General features: G+C 40.0%; 1 protein-coding gene and 1 non-coding gene across 15 annotated transcripts in view; one reads left to right on the top strand and one right to left on the bottom strand.

The window, feature by feature from the left end:
- Mphosph9 (M-phase phosphoprotein 9) overlaps window positions 1–19,612 on the bottom strand; it is a 53,911-nt gene that overhangs the window by 21,825 nt on the left and 12,474 nt on the right. For 9 of the 14 annotated variants that reach the window (XR_007341377.1, XM_048785514.1, XM_048785516.1 and 6 more), the window contains 7 exons: window positions 14,991–15,084; window positions 12,636–12,742; window positions 8,605–9,065; window positions 7,719–7,877; window positions 5,770–5,844; window positions 4,556–4,643; window positions 1,979–2,194 (listed from right to left, as the gene is read on the bottom strand). Coding sequence is in view for 13 of the 14 variants with exons in the window: in XM_048785514.1 (XP_048641471.1) it covers window positions 1,979–2,194; window positions 4,556–4,643; window positions 5,770–5,844; window positions 7,719–7,877; window positions 8,605–9,065; window positions 12,636–12,742; window positions 14,991–15,084 (1,200 nt within the window). In the remaining variant the exon portion in view is untranslated. Of the gene's footprint in view, window positions 1–1,978; window positions 2,195–4,555; window positions 4,644–5,769; window positions 5,845–7,718; window positions 7,878–8,604; window positions 9,066–9,224; window positions 9,351–12,635; window positions 12,743–14,990; window positions 15,085–19,612 lie in introns of all 14 variants that reach the window. The other 5 variants (XM_015502430.2, XM_048785512.1, XM_015502426.2 and 2 more) reach the window with 5 other exon arrangements.
- Window positions 14,371–14,477, top strand: LOC125611261. The gene has a single exon (XR_007341418.1). It is a non-coding gene; the product is annotated as a U6 spliceosomal RNA (small nuclear RNA).

The following is a 19,612-nucleotide window of genomic DNA, read 5'->3' as shown; positions in this document are numbered from 1 at the left end:
TATATATATATATATTTCCAATAACTTTATTTATTTTTATGTGGTGCTGATTGAACCCAGTGCTTCACACATGCTAGGCAAGCACTCCACCATTGAGCTACAACCCCAGCTTTTCTGCATTTTTTTTTTTTAATTTTTTTGAAGTTGTAGATGGACAGAATGCCTTTATTTTATTTGTTTATTTTTATGTGGTGCTAGGGATTGAACCCAGTGCCTCACACATGCTAGGCAAGTGCTCTGCCACTTAGCTACAGCCCCAGCCCCTGCATTTTTTTAAAATATTTATTTTTTAATTGTAGTTGGATACAATAACTTTATTTTATTTATTTATTTTTATGTGGTGCTGAGGATCAAACCCAGGGCTTCCCACGTGCTAGGGGAGCGCTTTAACACTGAGCCACAACCCTAGACCTATACTGTTGTTTTTTAGAATTGTTACACATTATATTTTGCTGCTTGTTCAATAGAGTAAAAGCAGAGTGCTGAAAGTTTCACATAGCTAAGTAATTTATTTAAAAACACATAGGTGAGGGGCCTCATTTTGTTAAGTTGGCCTCAAACTTCTGAGCCTCCTACCTCAGTCACCACCTTCTGCCCCTCAGAAGCTAGGATTACAGGCATGCCCCACCACGCCCAGCTATAAACAGTACTAAGAATTATTTGCATCTACATGGTACGTTATATTCTTCTAAACAATTTCACCTTGGCTCATCACAAATGCAAGAGTTGTGGGGTTGTGGCTCAGTGATAGAGCGCTTGCCTTGCACACATGAGGCACTGGGTTCGAATCTCAGCACCACATATAAGTAAAAAAAAGGTCTATCAACAACTAAAAATATAATTTAAAAAAAAAGGAAAAAGAGGCACATCTAAACCTATCAGGAATCAGATTACTTATGTACCATAATAATCTGAAAAAAGACATCAAGAAAAAGATACAACCTACAACCGTCCAGTATCAATGTTAAATAAATACATTTCTGTGGGAGACCAACCTTACACGTGACTGGGTTACACTCCCCGGCCAGGTGCTGAGGTGCTCAGTGGCAGAAATGTGGCAGAGCTTTCCCCACCCTTCTTGGGTCCGAAGGTAGGTGTCTTGCTACAGCCCCATGGGTGAAGCTATGCTCACTTGTTCCTTTGTAATATAACCCCTTGCCCTGTTTAGGATAGAATCTTCCATGGAAGTGCCTTGTGTGTGTCCCCTTCTCTTACTGTGCCCTTGGATGTGGTCTACCCAGGTGTCAGTCAACCTGCTGACAGTGGACATCATGAAGATAGACTCAGCCCTCTGAAACCTGACCCCTTGCCTCATTTGAATAGCTTCTCCTCAATAAAAGGGGTCAGTGTGTGCTCTCGCTCTCTCTCTCTTTCTGCGGACCCTTAGGTCAGAGGAGCCGTCACAGCGACCCCAAAGAAAAAGGTATTTGTGTCTCTTGTGTGGTTATTTCATGCAGCCCAGTTAGCCCAGTTTAACTGGAGTGACCCCTGAGCCTTTTAGTCTTGAGAACAGAGAAACCCAGCACATTTGGGGGGAGGGTGTGTTTCTGCAGTACTAGGGACTAAACCTTGAGCCTTATGTGCACCAAGCAACTGCTCTACCACTGAGCTATGCCCTTAAACCAAGAAATCTAAATTTTAAGTAAAATTAAATCAAAGTGAAAAAATTCAATCCAACTTGTTCTAAATCTGGTTCACAATATTTTACTCTGCCAGACAGACGTCATGATAGCTCAAAAGCTGGTCTGCTAAAGACAGACGGTGTGGGAGCAAGGCCAGCATTTTAGAGCTCTGACTTTCTGCTTTAAGACAAGACCCAGCTGCCTCCCCAGGAGGGTATAAACCTACAGCTATAGCCAAGGTACCTCAAACCAAAATAAACTTGGAAAAAGTCCTAATAATAGCTTGTATACTACAAGACTTAAGTAAACCACTTTTAGCCAACCATGTAATTAAGTTACCATTTTTTGTTACTCACATCTTGAAACATTTTGTTTTCTTGTTTTAGTCTTGCTTCTTTATCATCTGAAAGTTTGTAAGCATTCTCAAATGCTTCTTCTAAATCCTGCAGCCTAGATTTTAGTCGAATGATGGTATTGTCTTTTTCTTTATTGCTTGTTCTCATTTCTTCAATTCGTTCCTGCAAAATTTTGGAGGCACTGTTGGCTGCACTAAAGCGTTCTCTCAAATCATTCTACAAAGTAAAGACCAAGATAAATTATTTTAAATGAAAAAATAGATGTTTCAATAGCAGCTAGAAATTAATGCCCATGCATTAAAATATAAAAAATTCAAAACATACAAATGGAAATTAAAAAATAGTATTTTTCATACCCTGAGATGAAGAGACCAGAAAGTATTACTCTACTAGAATAGCTTCATGAAGTTATCACAAGTTAAAACAGAAAGCTACTGTCTGAGGTTAAGGACTCACTAAGATAGCAGTGCCTCTAGATCACCTCAATGACAAAACTGTCACAGCCACAAGAGAGATCATTCTGTACATATAGCTGGAATATGTTGCCCAGCCTTAATACTTGGGGGAAGGATTTCTTACTCCACTGTCACAACGTGAAAACAGAAAACTCAAAATGCATTTAATATGTTAATATTCATTCAACAATTATTTCTGGAATACCCACTATGTGCCAGGCAGCAGAGCACTATAAATGTAAGATTAAAGCTGGATGTGATGGCATATGCCTGTAGTCCTGGCTACTTAGGAGGCTGAGGCAGGAGGATCACCTGAGCCCAGGAATTTGAGACAAGCCTAAAGCAACACTGAGAGATCCCAATTCAAAACAAGATTATAGAGAAACAAAATAATGCCTAACTTTGTCAAGCTTACACTCAAGGAGACAAAAATAACTGGGAAAACAGAACAAAACAACAACAAAAAACCATCAAAGACAGAAACAAGCTGGGTGCAGTGACGCATGCCTGTAATCCCAGCAGCCTGGTAGGCTAAGAGAGGAGGATCTTGAATTCAAAGCCAGCCTCAGCAACTTAGTGAGGCCTTAAGCAACTCAGTGAGACCCTGTTTCTAAATAAATTATATAAAAGGTCTAGAGATATGGCTCAGTGGTTAAGCGCCCCTGGGTTCAATTCCTGGTACCAAACAAAAACAAAAACAAAAAAAAAGAAACAACATACAGAACAAAATGCACATTTTTTTTTTTTTAAATGTTTCCAGGGAATGAACCCATGGGGCTTAACCACTGAGCCACATCCCCAGATTTTTTTTTTTTTAATTTAAAAACACAGTCTCAATAAATTGCTTAGGGCTGTGCTGTTACTGAGGTTAGCCTTGAACTTGCGATCCTCCTGCTTCAGCCTCTGAGCCGCTGGGATTACACTGCTCAGTTTCACACAAATTTTGTTTATAAGCTAATATACAAAAGAATAAAATTTGGTAATACAGGAGAACAGAATGTAATTTAAGAGTAAAGTTTATGCACTTCAAATTACATATTCAAAAAAAACCAAAACTAAAAATATGCACATAAACTCTTGTCCACAGGACTGCGTGTGTAGCCCAGTGATAAGGTATATGTTTAGCATACTCAAAGCCTTGGATTCAATCTTTCATCTCCAGCACACATACACACATACACATCACACACACAAATCCTGAACACAAACATTCATAGCAATTTCACTCATAACCAGCCAAAAGGGGGAAAGAATCTAAATATCAGTCACATGATGAATGAATGAACAAAATGTGATGCATCGATATAATGGAATATTAATCAACTATAAAAAGGAATAAAGTCCTGATACATGCTACAACCTGGATGAGCCTAAGTCAAAGAAGCCAGACACAAAAGTCTATGATGCACTCACATTAGTGTTCAGAACAGGCAAGTCACAGAGCAGAGCAGCTGTGGCCAGGGACTGAGGAGAGCACTGGGGGCAATGGCTAAGGATGTTCTATAATGGATTGTGGTGATGGTTCTACAATTCTGAATATATTAAACCACTGAACTGCACATTTCGAAAGAATGAGTTCTATGGTATGCAACTTACATCCCAATTAAGAAATAAGCTTTAGGGCTGGGGATATAGCTCAGTTGGTAGAGTGCTTGCCTCACATGTACAAGGCCCTGGATTCAAGCCCCAGCACCAAAAAAAAAAAAAAAAAAAAAAAAAAGAGGAATTTTAAAGGGTAAAGTAGAACTCAAAATGCAAACTTAATAAGTTTTGTTTTTTTTGTACTGGAAAATGAACCCAGGGACACTTGACCACTGATCCACATTGCCAGCCCTTTTTTGCATCTTTTTTAGAGACATGGACTCACTGAGTTACTTAGGGCCTCACTACGTTGTTAAGGCTGGCTTCAAATTCATGATCCTCCTCTCTCAGATTCCCAAGCTGCTGGGAATACAGGCATGTGCCACTGCTCAGCTCATAAGTGATTCTTAAGGAAAAGATACAGGTAAGCAGGGTTATCATAAAACTAATCATATGTCTCTGGAGTTCAGTTAATAACTAGTTTTTTTTTTTTTTTAAACATTAAGCCCTAGAACAATCATGAGAAAAAAATAATACTTACCACTTCTATTTCCAACATGTTATTCTTACTTTCAAGCATTCTCACACGACCAGTAGCTTCATTCAAAGCACTATCTAACTGGCCACATCTAAAAAACATAAAAGTTTAGTTTCAATTACAAAATAAAAACATTTCCCTTAAAATGTATTATATAAACCTAATCCATATATGTAATATAAGACAAATTCTCAAATGTTAGCTGAGATCCAGGATGCCACCATAGTAAAATATATCCCAAAGACTCTGAAGATGGTCTAGTGTCTGGAGAAAATAACAGGCTAAAATAACAATAGGACCTATAATCCCAGAAGCTCAAAAGACTAAAGCAGGAGGATTGGGAGTTCAAAGCCAGCCTCAGCAAAAGTGAGGCACTAAGTAACTCAGTGAGACCCTGTCTCTAAATAAAATACAAAATAGGGCTGGGGATGTGGCTCAGTGGTGAGTGCCCCTGAGTTAAATTCCTATACACCCCCACAAATAGGAAAAGATTCCTAAAAATATATGCAACGAGGATGAGGAGTAGGTCAGTGGTAGAGCACATGCTTAGCAAGCATGAAGCCCAGGTTCAGTCCCAGCACACACACAAAAAAAGAGAGTACAAAGCAAGGTACAAACAGGTATTTATACACCTGTATTCACAGCAGCTCTATTCACAGCATTCTTTAATAGATAAGCAGCTAAACAAACATGGTACTTCATACAATGGATTATTGAATGTGAAAAAGGAAGGAAACTAACACATGCTATAACACGGTGAACCTTGAAAAGATCATGCCAAATGAAATAAGTCAGGATCAAGATGACAAATGCTGCATGATTCCAGTTATGTGAGTAATCAAATTCAAAGAAAGAAAGCAGAATGATGGTTGCCAGGGATTGGGGGAAACAGGTAACAGGGAGTGACTGTTTAAAGAGTTTGAGTTTTGCAAAATGAAAATAGTTCTGGAGATAGATGATGATGATGGTTGTACAATGATGCAAAGACACTTAGGCCACTGAATTGTTCACTTCAAAATGGTGAATTTTGTTATGTATGATTTAGTGTTTAAAATTTAAAAAGAAAGAAAGCTTCACAAGCCAGGCACGGTGGCACGTGCCTGTAATTCCAGCAACTCGGAAGGCTGAGGCAGGAGGACAGCAAAGTTCTAAATGAGCCTTAAAAATGTAGTGAGGCCCTAGGGCTGGGGATGTGGCTCAAGCGGTAGCGCGCTCACCTGGCATTCGCAGGGCTCTGGGTTCGATCCTCAGCACCACATAAAAATAAAATAAAGATGTTGTGTCCACCGAAACTAAAAAATAAATATTAAAAAATCATCTTTAAAAAAAAATGTAGTGAGGCCCTAAGCAACTTGGCAAGACCCTGTCTCAAAATAAAAAATAAAAAGGACTGAAGATGTGGATCATTAGTGGAGCATCCCTGAGATAAATCCCCAGCAGAAAAGAGAAGGGGCAGGGGGAAAGGAAGGAAAGAAGGAAGAAATAGCTTGACTTGAGTTGTGAAAAAAAAATGTGTACATATATACGTGTGTGCGCGCATGCGCGCACGTGCATAATTTCTGGAAGGATATGAAAGATTAAATACAGTACGCTGAGACCAAGGATTGGAGTAGGAAAGCTGACCTTCTTTTTTTTTTTTTCTTTGTTTCTGGGGATTAAACCCAGGAGTGCTTTACTACTGAGCGGCATCCCCAGACAGTATCTCACTTAATTGTTGCAGCTGGCCTCCAACTTGATTTCCTCCTTCTCAGCCTCCAGTTTCTGGAAGATTACAGGCATGTGACACTGTACCCAGTGAGGTTATTACACTTATTACATTCTTGTGTACTATTTCAAACTTAGTATGAATTTTTTTTAAAGACTTCCTTTGTAAATTATAGAACCTCAAAATAACAAAATATATAGAATTCAGTCACCATTTTGATTTAGTGTTCAATGATATACTGGGAATAAAAGTCTTATTTTTATTACTGATTATATACCAGGTCTATGTTAAACATATTACATTTATTCTCACAATCTTATGAGTTATGATGATCAACAGTACCATTTTACAGATGAGATAACAAAGACAGAAAATTGGGTTCCTAGGAGCTGAGATTGTGGCTCAGCGGTGGAGGGCTTGCCTAGCACATTCAAGGAGCTGGGTTCGGAACTCAGCACCACATGAAAATAAATAAATAAAATAAAGGTATTGTGTCCAACTACAACTAAAAAAAAAACAATTTTTTTTTTTTTTTAAAGAAAACTGGGTTCCTAGATTAAAGGTCCCATGGGGGTAAGGGGCCTCACTGAACCTTTTATTTTTTTGCAGTGTTCAGGATGGAACTCAGGGCCTTATGCATTCAAAGAACATGCTCTACCACTGAGCTACATTCCCAGCCCTTTCGCTGAGATTCTAAAGCCAAATACTCAGGCTCTAGAGTTTATGCTTCTAACCACTTTGCATTAATACCCTTCAAAGATAAAATACTGAAAAAACTGGTCTTTTTTAGTGGGTTGGGAGGTCTGGTTGGAGATTGAACCCAGAGTCTTGCACATGCCTGGCAGGTGCTCTATCATTCAGGTATATCCCACCCTGGAATAAGACTGCTCTTGTAAGAAAGACCACTTAGATAGACAGTGCATATTAACTGCATTCTACTGTTTTTATTACCACACTGACTCTGCCATGCTAGAGAACATTGTCCCCAGGGTTGCAACTGTGACATAATATCTGGTATCATAGCTGGCTTGCAATATATAACCCTGTTTACAGAACCAGTGCATTTCTCCAATTTGCAATTTTCAGTTTGAAAAAAGTTGGGGTGGCTGGGCACAGGTAGCGCACACCTGTAGTTCCAGAGGCTTGGGTGCTGAGGCAGGAAGATTGCAATTTCAAATTCAGCCACAGCAACTGTGAGATGCTAAGCAACTCAGCGAAACCCTATCTCTAAAAAAAATACAAAACAGGGCTGGGGATGTGGCTCAGTGGTTGAGTGCCCCTGAGTTCAATCCCAAGTACCAAAAAAAAAAAAAAAATTATTTAGGAAACGTATCTGTTAAAATTTTGAATCCAAAGTACATGTTTTCAGAAGGTTTATTATCACAATATAGATTGTACTTATGTAGAGGCAATACATCCAAATTGGAAAAACACTAACTTCATAGTTAATGTAAGTTTTACCTGTCTACAAGAATTTGATTGGTTTTCTTCCACTCTTCAACTGCAGAAATTTCTTTTGCCTCCAGCTTCTGTTTCAAACTATTTATTTCTGACTCATAATAAGTTCGAAGATCAGCTATGTGCCGAGCATGCTTCTCCTTCAGATTCTGCCTAATCCTGCTGGTGAGAGTGAAGCACATGACTGAGAAAGCACATCCCTCCTCTCCTTCCCACAGGAGAAACCAAGAGCATACTCATTCTCATGGGCAAAGTGCAGTCTATTTCCTGTGCACACCCCAAGGAAACAAGCAGATGCTCCGTGTGCTCAGCATCCTCTAGACATAAAGATATAAAAATACACAATAGGCCTGTAATCCCAGCAGCTCAGAAGTTTGAGGCAGGAGGATCACAAGTTCAAAGCCAGCTTCAGCAAAAGCAAGGCATTACGCAACTCAGTGAGACCCTGTTTCTAAATTTAAAAAGTACAAAATAGGGCTGGGGATATGGCTCAGTGGTCGAGTGCCCCTGAGTTCAACCCCCCGTTTACTGGCTATGTCAGCAGTTGTCTCTAATCCCCCAAAAGCTGACAATAAAGTGAAAAAGACAGATTACTTAATTTTTAGATGCTTTATCTTAAAAATGCTATATCTTTAAATCTTTATACATTACTAAGGTTCAATAAAAATAATTCTCAGGGCTGGGGTTGTGGCTCAGCAGTAGAGCGCTCACGTACCACATGTGAGGTGCTGGGTTCGATCCTCAGCACCACATAAAAATAAATAAATAAAATAAAGGTATTGTGCCCACCTACAACTAAAAAACAATATTTAAAAAAAATCATTCTCATCATTCAATCAGACATCACAGAAAATCTGTTAACATTACAAGCCGTCACCGAAATACATACTTAGACAATATCACGGGATCTTCCAGGGAAGTCAATGAAATGCATTCTGGGACACTGTTGGCTGCATCTGGAAGCTGGGCCTGACTGACCGAGGCTGACGCTACCATGACAGTGTTCTCTTCATCTACAGTGTTGACTGAGATATTGTTACTAGTCATAGTGTACACTGAAGGAAATGTGGAACTGGTCCTACTTTCACTTTGGAATGCATGATTCTTCCAAGAGTCCATTGATGAGGCTTTTGCATTTGAAGGATATTTTGGAAATCTGGATAACTGAGAAGTGATATTGCTTGCTTGTGAAAATGAGTCGATGTCAGAGTGACTAGATACACTTGGTTCCAGAACAGAGTCTGGTGAAAAGGATATTCTGTCATCAAGAGCATTCAAAAAGCCATGTGGTTGAATCCCCGAAGTCTGCTGATTTGGCTTCATATGCAACGTCGGATCTAGAGTAAGGACCTAGAAATAAGACAGACAACCAGAAGTTTCCCTTGGCACACTCAGGCGTTTTGCTTGCCTTCAGTGAGTAGGCTTTACACCTCCTGGGGACAAGGAAGCTCACGGTAAGAGTCAGCGTCAGAAGCATCTTTCATTTCCACTCAGCAGTGACAGCTCTACCTCTGGAAGATGGTTTGGGTTGGAAGCAGAAGTGAGATTCCTCTCAGGTAACTGCTTGTTTTCCCTTTGCTTTTTATGATAAATATCCTTCAGTGATCGGAGCTTCATCTCATTACTAGTATTAGACTTAAAGATATGAAACAAAATTATTTAACTGGTATCATCAACAATGAAAAAAATTTACTGACATCAAGATAAGAACCACAAAAATTTTTTGAAAGACTTTTAAATAAATTGAAAATCTAGACAGTCAGATTAAGAATACAAGTTTGGAAGCTGAATTTCCTATGTTAAGTTGTCTTCAGAATGAAAAAATTTCATATCTCCTAAAAATGAGTACCAAGAGGATAATTTGAACCTAAATTATTTAGCAGCCTATGAATACTTCCAAAGAATATGACCCCTTGGTAATTCCTATTACAATCTGGATTCTGAATGTCCCCAGAGGCTCATGTGTTGAAGGATGATCCCCAGCTGACAGAGCTACTGGGAGGTGAGGCCTGGTAGAAAGAAGTCAGGTTGGGGGTGGGCCCTTTTAAGGAGATGTTGGGACCCTGGACCTTTCCTTTTCCTCTGTGCCCCTTGGCATCCAAGGCGGGCAGTACTCTCTGCCACAAGCTCCTGCCATGACATACAACCTTACCACAGGCCCCAAAGCAACACAGCCAAGCAATCACAAACAAACCTCTGAAAGCAAGAGCCAAAAAAAACCTTTCCTCCCTTAAGTTGATTATCTTACTTATTTTATTACAGCAATGCAAAGCTGACTCCAACACCCCTCCCACTTAAAAAAGAACCAAGTTTTCAGGTAAGGAAAAAAACCTCACAATGAATGACTGAAGCAGGACAAGAAAACTTCTGGCCAAATTGATTTCAGGTGACATGGGGACAAGTTTACAGAGACAGAATTCCTCATCTACTTGGTAATATTTATTATTTTTTTTAAAGAATTGGCAGATAATAAAAAAAATAAAGAAGGGCTGGGATTGTGGCTCAGTGACAGAGCGATTGTCTTGCACATATAAGGCCCTGGGTTCGATCCTCAGCACCACACATAAATAAATAAATAAAGGTATTGTGTCCATCTACAACTAAAAAAAAAAAAAATTAAAGAAAATAAATTAATCAATAAAAATAAACTTCTTTAATCATTAAAATAAGACTCAATACTAAAGCTTAAAATCATTCTCAAGCATTCTGAGGACCATCCTCAGCAAATTAGTGAGACCCTATTTCAAAATAAAAACAATTGGGGATATGGCTCAAGGACTTTGCTATGCTGTAAATGTCACAGAATTACTATAAAGCTTTAAATAGTAAATCTTTAGGGTTGTATTATTTCAAGGTGTGACCCATAGGTTGTGACACAGGTACCAATTAAACCTGGGCCTCAAATTTAAACTGTGGACATTACCGCAAATGAAATTATAGATCCAACAAGAAATCTACTGATAGGATACTCATCATACAGCTTTGAGCTTATGTCTCATTTCCAGACCTTCAAAGCCTGCAGCATACCAGGAATCCTTTCTGTTTTTATGTTGCCCAGGATGGCCTCAAATTCCTGGGATTACCAATTCTCTACCTAACCTCCCAAGTAGGTGGGACCACAGGTCCCATCACACCTGGCTTACCATGAATTAATATTTTTTAATAAAACCTATAACCAGGGGCTGGGGCTGGGGCTGGGGTTCGGGCTCAGCAGTAGCACACTTGCCTGGCATGTGTGAGGCACTGGGTTTGATTCTCAGCACCACATATAAATACATAAATAAAGGTCTATCAACAACTTTAAATAAATAAATAAATAAAACCTATAACTAGCTTTTGAACAGGACAATTAATTATACTTTTTATGCATGCATTAAAGACATTAATCTGTTAAAAACTAAACCTTTACAATGTACAATTCCCATAATCCTGTTTTGGAATTCTACTCAGTGACCATAAGGCCCTTCACAAGTCCTGAAGTTCATGACAAGTAGCAGCACTCCAGCTATAGGCTACAGCCTGAAGAGTCCCCGCCTGGTGGCCTGAGTGAGCAGCTGGCATTCACACTTAGAGCTCATGACAATAAGGTGCTATTTTTCACTACTTTTATGATATTCTTTTCTTTCATATTTTAATATCTCTGAAGTGAGAATGCCTCCGGTAATTAATGGCATCTTTCAATTGCTTTAAGTCAAATAACAGTTGTGACATAATGGTCACTGCCTACTCATAAGCAAATATCAAAACCATCAAAACTTTTCAAATAGGTCTTAGCAGCTTAGAATAAAAATCTTGGAGACTACAGAGGAATTTCTGAGAGCCCTTATTTAAGGAAAAGGTTAACCACCCATGTTTAGCAATGATTTTTATAGGGGAGTCAAAAGCAAGCCATTACTATAGGTAAAACTCAGTACCATGGCCTTTTTTTAAAGAAATGTCGAACCACTGGGTGTGGTGGCACACACACCTATAATCTCAGCACCCTGGGAGGCTGAGGCAGGAGGATTAAAAGTTTAGGACCAGCCTCAGCAAATTAGTGAGATCCTGTCTCAAAATAGTTGAGGACACAGCTGCATGGTAAAGCATCCCTGGGTCTAATTCCCAGCACCAGAAGAAAAAAAAAAAAAAGAGAGAATTGTTCAATCACCATTTCAATCATTGAATCACTGTTGGTGGTGGAAAGATATGTAGAAAAACATGGAAACCAACACTGAATTGAAAAGAAAAGCGTTATTTTGAGACAGGGTCTCACTAGTTTATCCCACCTCCCCCAAATTCATTTAACTCTTGTGTTCATCTGTCTCTGTTTCTTCCCTGAAGTTTGGGATATTAGTTCCAGTCACTTTCTGAGTCTGATACTTACAAATACCTTGATGTCCCCACTACCCGGTCTGTTCCTACATGTCACTATTTTTTTTACCTCACCATTGGCTTCTTAGATTCTCTCTCCTTTCCCAGTCTACTGTCTCTCATTACCTGATCAAAATACAGAAATAAAGTATGTACATCACACACACACATCCAAGATGGTATTATTTATTTGGTTGTTCTGAAGTAAATAAAATGTTTACAGAAAGAAATATTATTTTCTTATTCAAAGAAAATAGAGCAAATTAATTTGCCCATAATTATGATACAAATGGATCAGTGGGAGATGTGACAGAATGGAAAATAAATATCAGAAGATCTTGGAAAAAGGGAAGTTGTTAATAGCTGAAGACAGGCATGAAAGCATTTCATTTAGTTTCACAACACTAACTGGCCATTTTTAATTCCATTTTAAAGTAAGCTTTCTAAAATCACACAGGCAATAAACGTCAGACACAATTCGTAAGCAAAGGAATATGAGTCTAATACAGAACTTACAACGGAGAACTTAACTACAGTCACAAAACACAAACACCCACGCACGTTCATTACCTGGTTCGGTGACACATCTGCCAAGGTGCAGGGTACAAACGTCTTCTCTAAAGATTGAGGCAGACAGCGATACATGTCCTTCTCCTCCAGCTTCCAATAGGTCAGTCCTGACATGACAAATGCACAGAACAGCAAGGAGTGAGGAGAGAGCAAAAGTGCTTTCTAAAATAACTAGTACTATGTAAGGAAGATGAAAAATAGCAAGGAACTAGCTTCTGGCTACCTGGGGAAAGCAAGCTGAATTTTTATAAAGAATCAAATAAATGCCTTACCATGTCAGAATCCTGACTTAATGATGCAAATATTAAAACAGATATTATTAAAAGCCAAATGAATTAGTGCAACTTAAAATACATTTTGCAGGGGTGGGTACCAGGGATTGAACTCAGGGGCACTCGACCACTGAGCCACATCCCCAGCCCTATTCTGTATTTTATTTAGAGACAGGACCTCGCTGAGTTGCTTAGGGCCTTATGCACCACCGTGCCTGGCTTAAAATATATTTTATTTTTTAATTTAATTTTTTTTTTAGTTGTTGATAGACCTTTATTTATTTTACATGGTGCTGAGAATTGAACCCAGTGCCTCACACATGCCAGGCAAGTGTGCTACCACTGAGCCATAGCCCCAGCCCTTAAAATACATTTTAAAACAGACAATGTCTTTTACTGTGCCAGGCTAGGAGGCAGAAGGAATGAAAAGTGAACAAGTGCAGGATACACAGGAGGTTGCAAGATGACAAGCACTCAGTGCAAAGTTTCATAATAGGATAAACGGCTCAAGGAGGAGGCAGGACTATTTTCATAGGGTGATCAGGGTTGGCTAGCTGAGAGGGTAGCGATTACTAGGTACGAGGCCATTTTCACCATTCGAGGAAGTCTCCCCACATGGAGAGAACACTTTCAACAGAGGAAGCAGCTGATGAGAAAGCCATGAAATGAGAACTTGGCTTGCGCTGGAGCAGGTGTGGAGGAAAGGAAGGACAAAGAGCTAGAAGGCTGGCTCCTGCTGGGCTTCCTGGATCTCTGTTATCCTGAGGAAACAGGCAACCACTGCAGGCCTCAGGGCAGAGGAGTCACATACCTAACATATCTTCTGAAAGGATCCCTTTGACCACTCTGCTGAGGACAGGTTGGAGGGTGATTGGGGGGGGGGGGGGCAGCAAGGGCTGTTAGGAAGCTTGAAGAAATGGGGAGGGGAGGCCCTCCATGGGTGTCAGCAGGGAAGGAGGTGAAACCGGCTTGGATCCTGTGATACCTGTAAGGTAAAGCCAATCCATCCTCATAAATTAGATGTGGGAAATAAAGAAAAAGGAAAAAAAGGAAGGGAGCCCTAATATATAAAGATGAGAAGAGCTACCTAAACTTGTCAGCCACTCAGACCAGAATAGCTCACCAAGGATTGCACAAAATGGCTCACAGAGGCTCTGAATTTATTAATTCATTCTGGAGAAACTTAAAAAGGCTGAGATGATTTTTGCAGCCATTTGAAATTGTTGCAAAAGTACCTCATTCCTCTGTCCTTACAGACTTATTAATGCAAGCAAGAAAGTCATGGCTACCAGGGGATGCCACAACATGTGGCGCCTTCACACAAACCATACTCATACCCTATGTGCGGTATCTCCATGGAGTGGGAAATGCAGCCAGCTGCAAAAAAAACTAAACCAACAAACCAGAACCTTGCTGGCAAAAGGAAAAAAAAAAAAAAATCCAAAAATTAAAAAAGTTTTCCAGTGCTCGCTTCGGCAGCACATATACTAAAACTGGAACGATACAGAGAAGATTAGCATGGCCCCTGCGCAAGGATGACACGCAAATTCGTGAAGCGTTCCATATTTTTGAAGGTAAAGTCCTTCCTGGGGTGGATGCTCTCAGCAATGTTTAGTACTTTCCTGCCTTTTGGTTCCTGTGCACGGCCCCTAAGTCATCTTAGCATTTTTCACATCTCCATTTGGCATTAGCTAAAACCTCCCCCCACATCAAGATTCAGCTAGTGGCCAAGAGAGGTAGCACCAGGAACCCTTAAACAGTTGCACAGCATCTCAGCTCATCTTTACTGCACCCTGGATTTGCCTATATTCTTCAAGGTCTCATTTAAATTTCTTAGTGACTAAACCATTATGCATTCTAGAGTGCATCTATTTATATTTTGCCTGTTAAAACAAAGTGAGCTGTGTTAGCTTAGTTCTCTTTTTGAAGTAGCTTATTTTGATTAGCTTGTCACTGTTCACTACTCGGCATGGAAACAAGATGAAATTCCAGTTTTAGGGAGAAGCAATTGATGAACTATTAAATGATCAATAAACATGTCCATTGAAACTGGGGAAAAAAAAAAGAAAAAAGTTTTCCATACCTGTTCCTGAATCAGACATCCACGAGCTTGGATCTTCGTCTGGTTTAGAGAGGTAAAAAGCACGAGGGTGTGCAGCAGCAGCAGCAAAATCAGACTGCAAGTCAAGAAAGAAAACACCAGACCTCTAAAATCACTGCATACACACCACTGACCCAATGAGTGACCACCAGCGCCACACCAGGTAAAGACCTACAGCGTGTCCATGAGGAAGAAGGTCCTGCTTTCCCTAGTTATAAAAGCACAAAGCAAGAGGACCAACAGTGAAGGACTTTCCTGCCCCTGTGTAATTTATGAGTTCATTCTGGTTCTCTGTGAAACTACAAAGAGAAAACTTGAGTCTAATGAGTTCAGAACAAAAATGTATTTATCATTTGCTGTCTACTTCCAAAAGAAATTTGAGGTGCCTGAAATTAAAGGATAAAAATGAATGTTTAAAAACCTTAACAGTTTGTTTTGTTACAATTATAATAAATCAAATTAATTCGGAAGATCACATATCAATAATATGAACCTTAAATAGTAAAGTATTTCTTATACACAATTGGTTATTAGACACAAAAAAGGCAAAAAATGCTTATTATCATCCATTCTGATAAAAATATTAACTTATTTTTATTAAGTTAATATTTAACTTAATAAAAATATTAAGTTAAATTATTAACTTAATATTAAAAATTAATAACTTCTGTGGGTCAGAAGTATTAACTTCTCTTCACAATCTCTCTGATTGCCACATGAAATCTATTTCCAAACAGAGATATGTATCATAGATACTTCCATAGAACCTTTTTTTAGTTTTTATTTATTGATTGATTTATTTATATTGGGTGGGGGTACTGGGGGTTGAACACAGAGGTGCTTTACCATGGAATTACATCCCCAACCCTTTTTATTTTTGAGACAAGGTCTTGCTAAGTTGCTGAGGGTCTCACTAAATTGCTAAGACTGTCCTCAAACTTGCAATCCTCCTGCCTCAGCCTTCCAAATTGCTGGGCTTACAGGTGTGCGCCACCACACCTGGCCCCATGGAAGCTTTTCTTATCAGTTCCTCCATCATGAAAGTTTTCATTCCCGTTAAAAAGTTTTTTTTTTGTTGTTGTTGTTTTTTGTTTTTTTTTTTTAATTTTAACTTTTGGTAGTGCGGATTGAACCCAGGAGCACTGTACCACTGAGCTACACTCCAAGTCCTTTTTATTTTTTGAGACAAGGCCTCACTAAATTACTGAGGTTGGCTTCAAATTTGTGATCCTCTTGCCTCAGCCTCCCAAGTCACTGGGATTACAGGCATGTGCCACTGTGCCTGGAACTCCACCATTTTTATAAAGTGATAATGCTAGAATCTAAAAGTAAGCCTAAACTTGTCTCCAATACTTCTGGATAGTATTAATTAGGTAGAAATGCATCTTTCAATAGCTTCCACCTTGTAAATCCTAGTTTACTGACTCCTTGAGGTCACAGGAAAACAGATCTTATCCTTGACTCACAGAGGTTTTCAAATTTAAAATGTTGTGGCCAGGCGCCATGGAGCACACCTGTAATCCCAGCAGCTCAGGAGGCTGAGACAGGAGGATCACGAGTTCAAAGCCAGCCTAGCAAAAGTGCTAAGCAACTCAGTGAGACCCTGTCTCTAAATAAAATACAAATATAGGGCTGAGGATGTGGGTCAGTGGTTGAGTGCCACTGAGTTCAATCCCTGGTACAAAAAAAAAAAAAAACCAGAAAAGAAAAATGAAACATGGTTTCCAGAGGTTGACATACTCCCTGGGCTAACCCCCCAGCAACTACAACAACTTTTCTACATGGGAAAATCCACCATGTAGGGAAAGAAAATCCATGGGAAAATCACCTCACTCACATTCTCTGACTCTGCCCAGCCCTCTTAAAAGTCTTTAAATTATATTTGCTTATGACCACTCATGCAGTCACTGCAGGAGCAACAGTAACTGAGGTGGCAACACTTTATCTACAGGAGGAAGTTAATCACAGGAGCCTATAAAGCACCATTCAGCCTCTTTTTTTTTCAAGAGACAAATTCCTCAATCTACTTCCTTTCTTAAAACTCTTACCTGGGGCTGTGGTTGTGGCTCCAGTGGTACAGCACTCCCCTAGCATGTGGAGGCCCTAGGTTTGATCCTCGCTTGGCACCACATAAAAATAAAGGTATTGTGTCCATCTACAACTAAAAAAAAATAAACTCCTATCTGTTGGACCAGGAAAGGTGGCTGGAGAAGTCCAAATCTAACAATCCCAAGTAGAACACTTCTCCCCACCGCACTGAAGCACAAGCTTCAGTGCACTGGATGGACACCATAGGCGCAGGGCTCCCTGCACACAGCAGCTTGCCCACAGCGGGCAGACAAGGCACCACTGAAGAAAACATGTCCTGCTCTGGAGGAAAATATAAGCATGGTGCAACAAAAAGCCCTTCTAAAACATAAACCCTCTGAGCTCAAGAAGCCAGTCCAAGCTGAGCACGAGGGTCTGCTAATCTGCTCAGCAAGTCAAGGGGCCCCTCTGGAGAAACACTCAGAAGTCCTACAGCCTGGGAAATGGGTGAGTCACTTCTATCCAAGACAAAGGACCAAGGAAACAAAGAACAACTTCAGCTCTAGAAAACACTTATTGCTAAACAATATACAATTTCAAGATGTACTTCAAAGCAGCTATTACTCAAAATAAATCAGCACTGCGCAAAAAGAAAATTAGATCAGAAGAGAATCTGACAAGCATTCCCCCTTTAGAATGAAACTGAAAACAACAGGGAAAGAGGATCAAGAGGAAAGTGCCCACTCTGTGAAGCCAGAATTATGCAGGAAGAATGCATTTCAAGTGTGCTGCCTCTGATTCATCAACCAGCACACCTCAAAATCATTCAAAGTTCAGAAATACAAAGAAACTTGATTTCCCCCAAATAATTCAATACCAAATATATCATTCACCTAAAAAAATGAAAAATTAAACATGCATAGGAGATGACCAAAGAAAAGGAAAAGACTCAGAGGGGACCATCACCTCTTGCCAAATTCTTGGCTGCCCTGCAGATGCCAGGGCAGAGATGCTGTCAGAAGGGCATTTCTGAGCAGCCGGCCAGGCAGCGGTAGCTGATGGGATTCACCCTTGACCTGAGGAGGAAAGCTAGGCTGGTCAGCCTTTCTCAAACTGTATTGCACATAGGAATCACCTGAGGAGCTTTTAAAACTCCTCAAACACAGGTTACCCCCCACACCAAGGCAGTCAGGACTCCTGGGCCTGGTAGCCGAGATAAGTATGTTTTTCCACCTCCTCAGGTGGTTCTAATGTGCAGTAAAGTTTGGGAACCACTGGACTACATCAAATATAGACTGAGATTCAATCACAAAACACAACAAAAAAACCCACTGAATCCACCAAATACATAACACAAAGGAGAAAAGTCTTGGGGCTGGGGGTGTTGCTCAGCAGTAAAGCAGGTATTTAGGACACTTGAGGCCATGAGGTCAATCCCCAGTACCAAAAAAAAAAAAAAAAATTTAGAGATGGAGTTTCAGTTTTGGCCTTACAAACAACAGAAGAAACTACATTAGAGAACATTCTCCGTTTTCCAACGTATGAAAAGAACAACATCAAAAAAGCGGTTTTTATCTGTCTCCAAACGTTTGCATGCTATCACACACACAAGGAAAGCCCATCCTTGACAGCATATGAGTCAAAAGAACAGAACTGCCCAGGAGGCACCAAAGGGCTTTTCTAAGTTACAAAAGCTTTTATGCTTCATGCAGCTGTATTCACCTTCACTTCCCTCCTCCTGAACACAAATCTGAAAAAGTTCAAAGAAGGATGATATTAGAAAGCCTAATATCACATGTTGAAAAGAGAAATAAGGGGTTTGGGGATGCAGCTCAGGGGTGGCATGCTTTCCTAGCACACATGAGGACCTGTGTTAAGTCCCCAGCACAAAAAATAAAGTACAAAAGAGAGAAATAAGTAGTGCCTTACTTATAAAGGCTGGGAATTATCTTCTTATGACTTCTTTAACGGATCTTTAGCCTTGGATGGTGAAAAGACTATATTTAAGACAATCAAGATTTAGCCAACAACCAACTTCTAAAGGTATCAGGTTCCAGAAAGACTAGACTTTGCAATTTCAACATATTTTTTTTTTGAGAGAGAGAGAGAGAGAGAGAGAGAGAGAGAGAGAGAGAACTTCAACATTTATTTTTCATTTTTCAGCGGACACAACATCCCTGTTTGTATGTGGTGCTGAGAATCGAACCCAGGCTGCACGCATGCCAGGTGAGCGCGCCACCGCTTGAGCCACATCCCCAGCCCCACAATTTAAACATATTATACTAAGTAATGCTGTTCTATGATACTTGAGACCAACAAAGGCTATACCAAAGAACTGAAACTTGGCCAAGTGCAGTGGCACATGACTATAATCCCAGCAGCTCGGGAGGCTGAAGCAGGAGGATTGAGAGTTACAGATATAGCTCAGTTGGTAGAGTGCTTGCCTCACATGCACAAGGCCCTGAGTTCAATCCCCAACTCCACACACACACACACAAAAAAAGAACAAAATAGGGCTAGGGATGTGTGGCTCAGTGGTTAAGTGCCCAGGAGTTGAATTCCTGGTATCCCACCCA

Source organism: Marmota marmota, unplaced genomic scaffold (assembly GCF_001458135.2).
Source record: "Marmota marmota marmota unplaced genomic scaffold, marMar, whole genome shotgun sequence".
Taxonomy (NCBI): Eukaryota; Metazoa; Chordata; class Mammalia; order Rodentia; family Sciuridae; genus Marmota; species Marmota marmota.
This window is presented reverse-complemented; position numbering and strand designations above follow the sequence as displayed.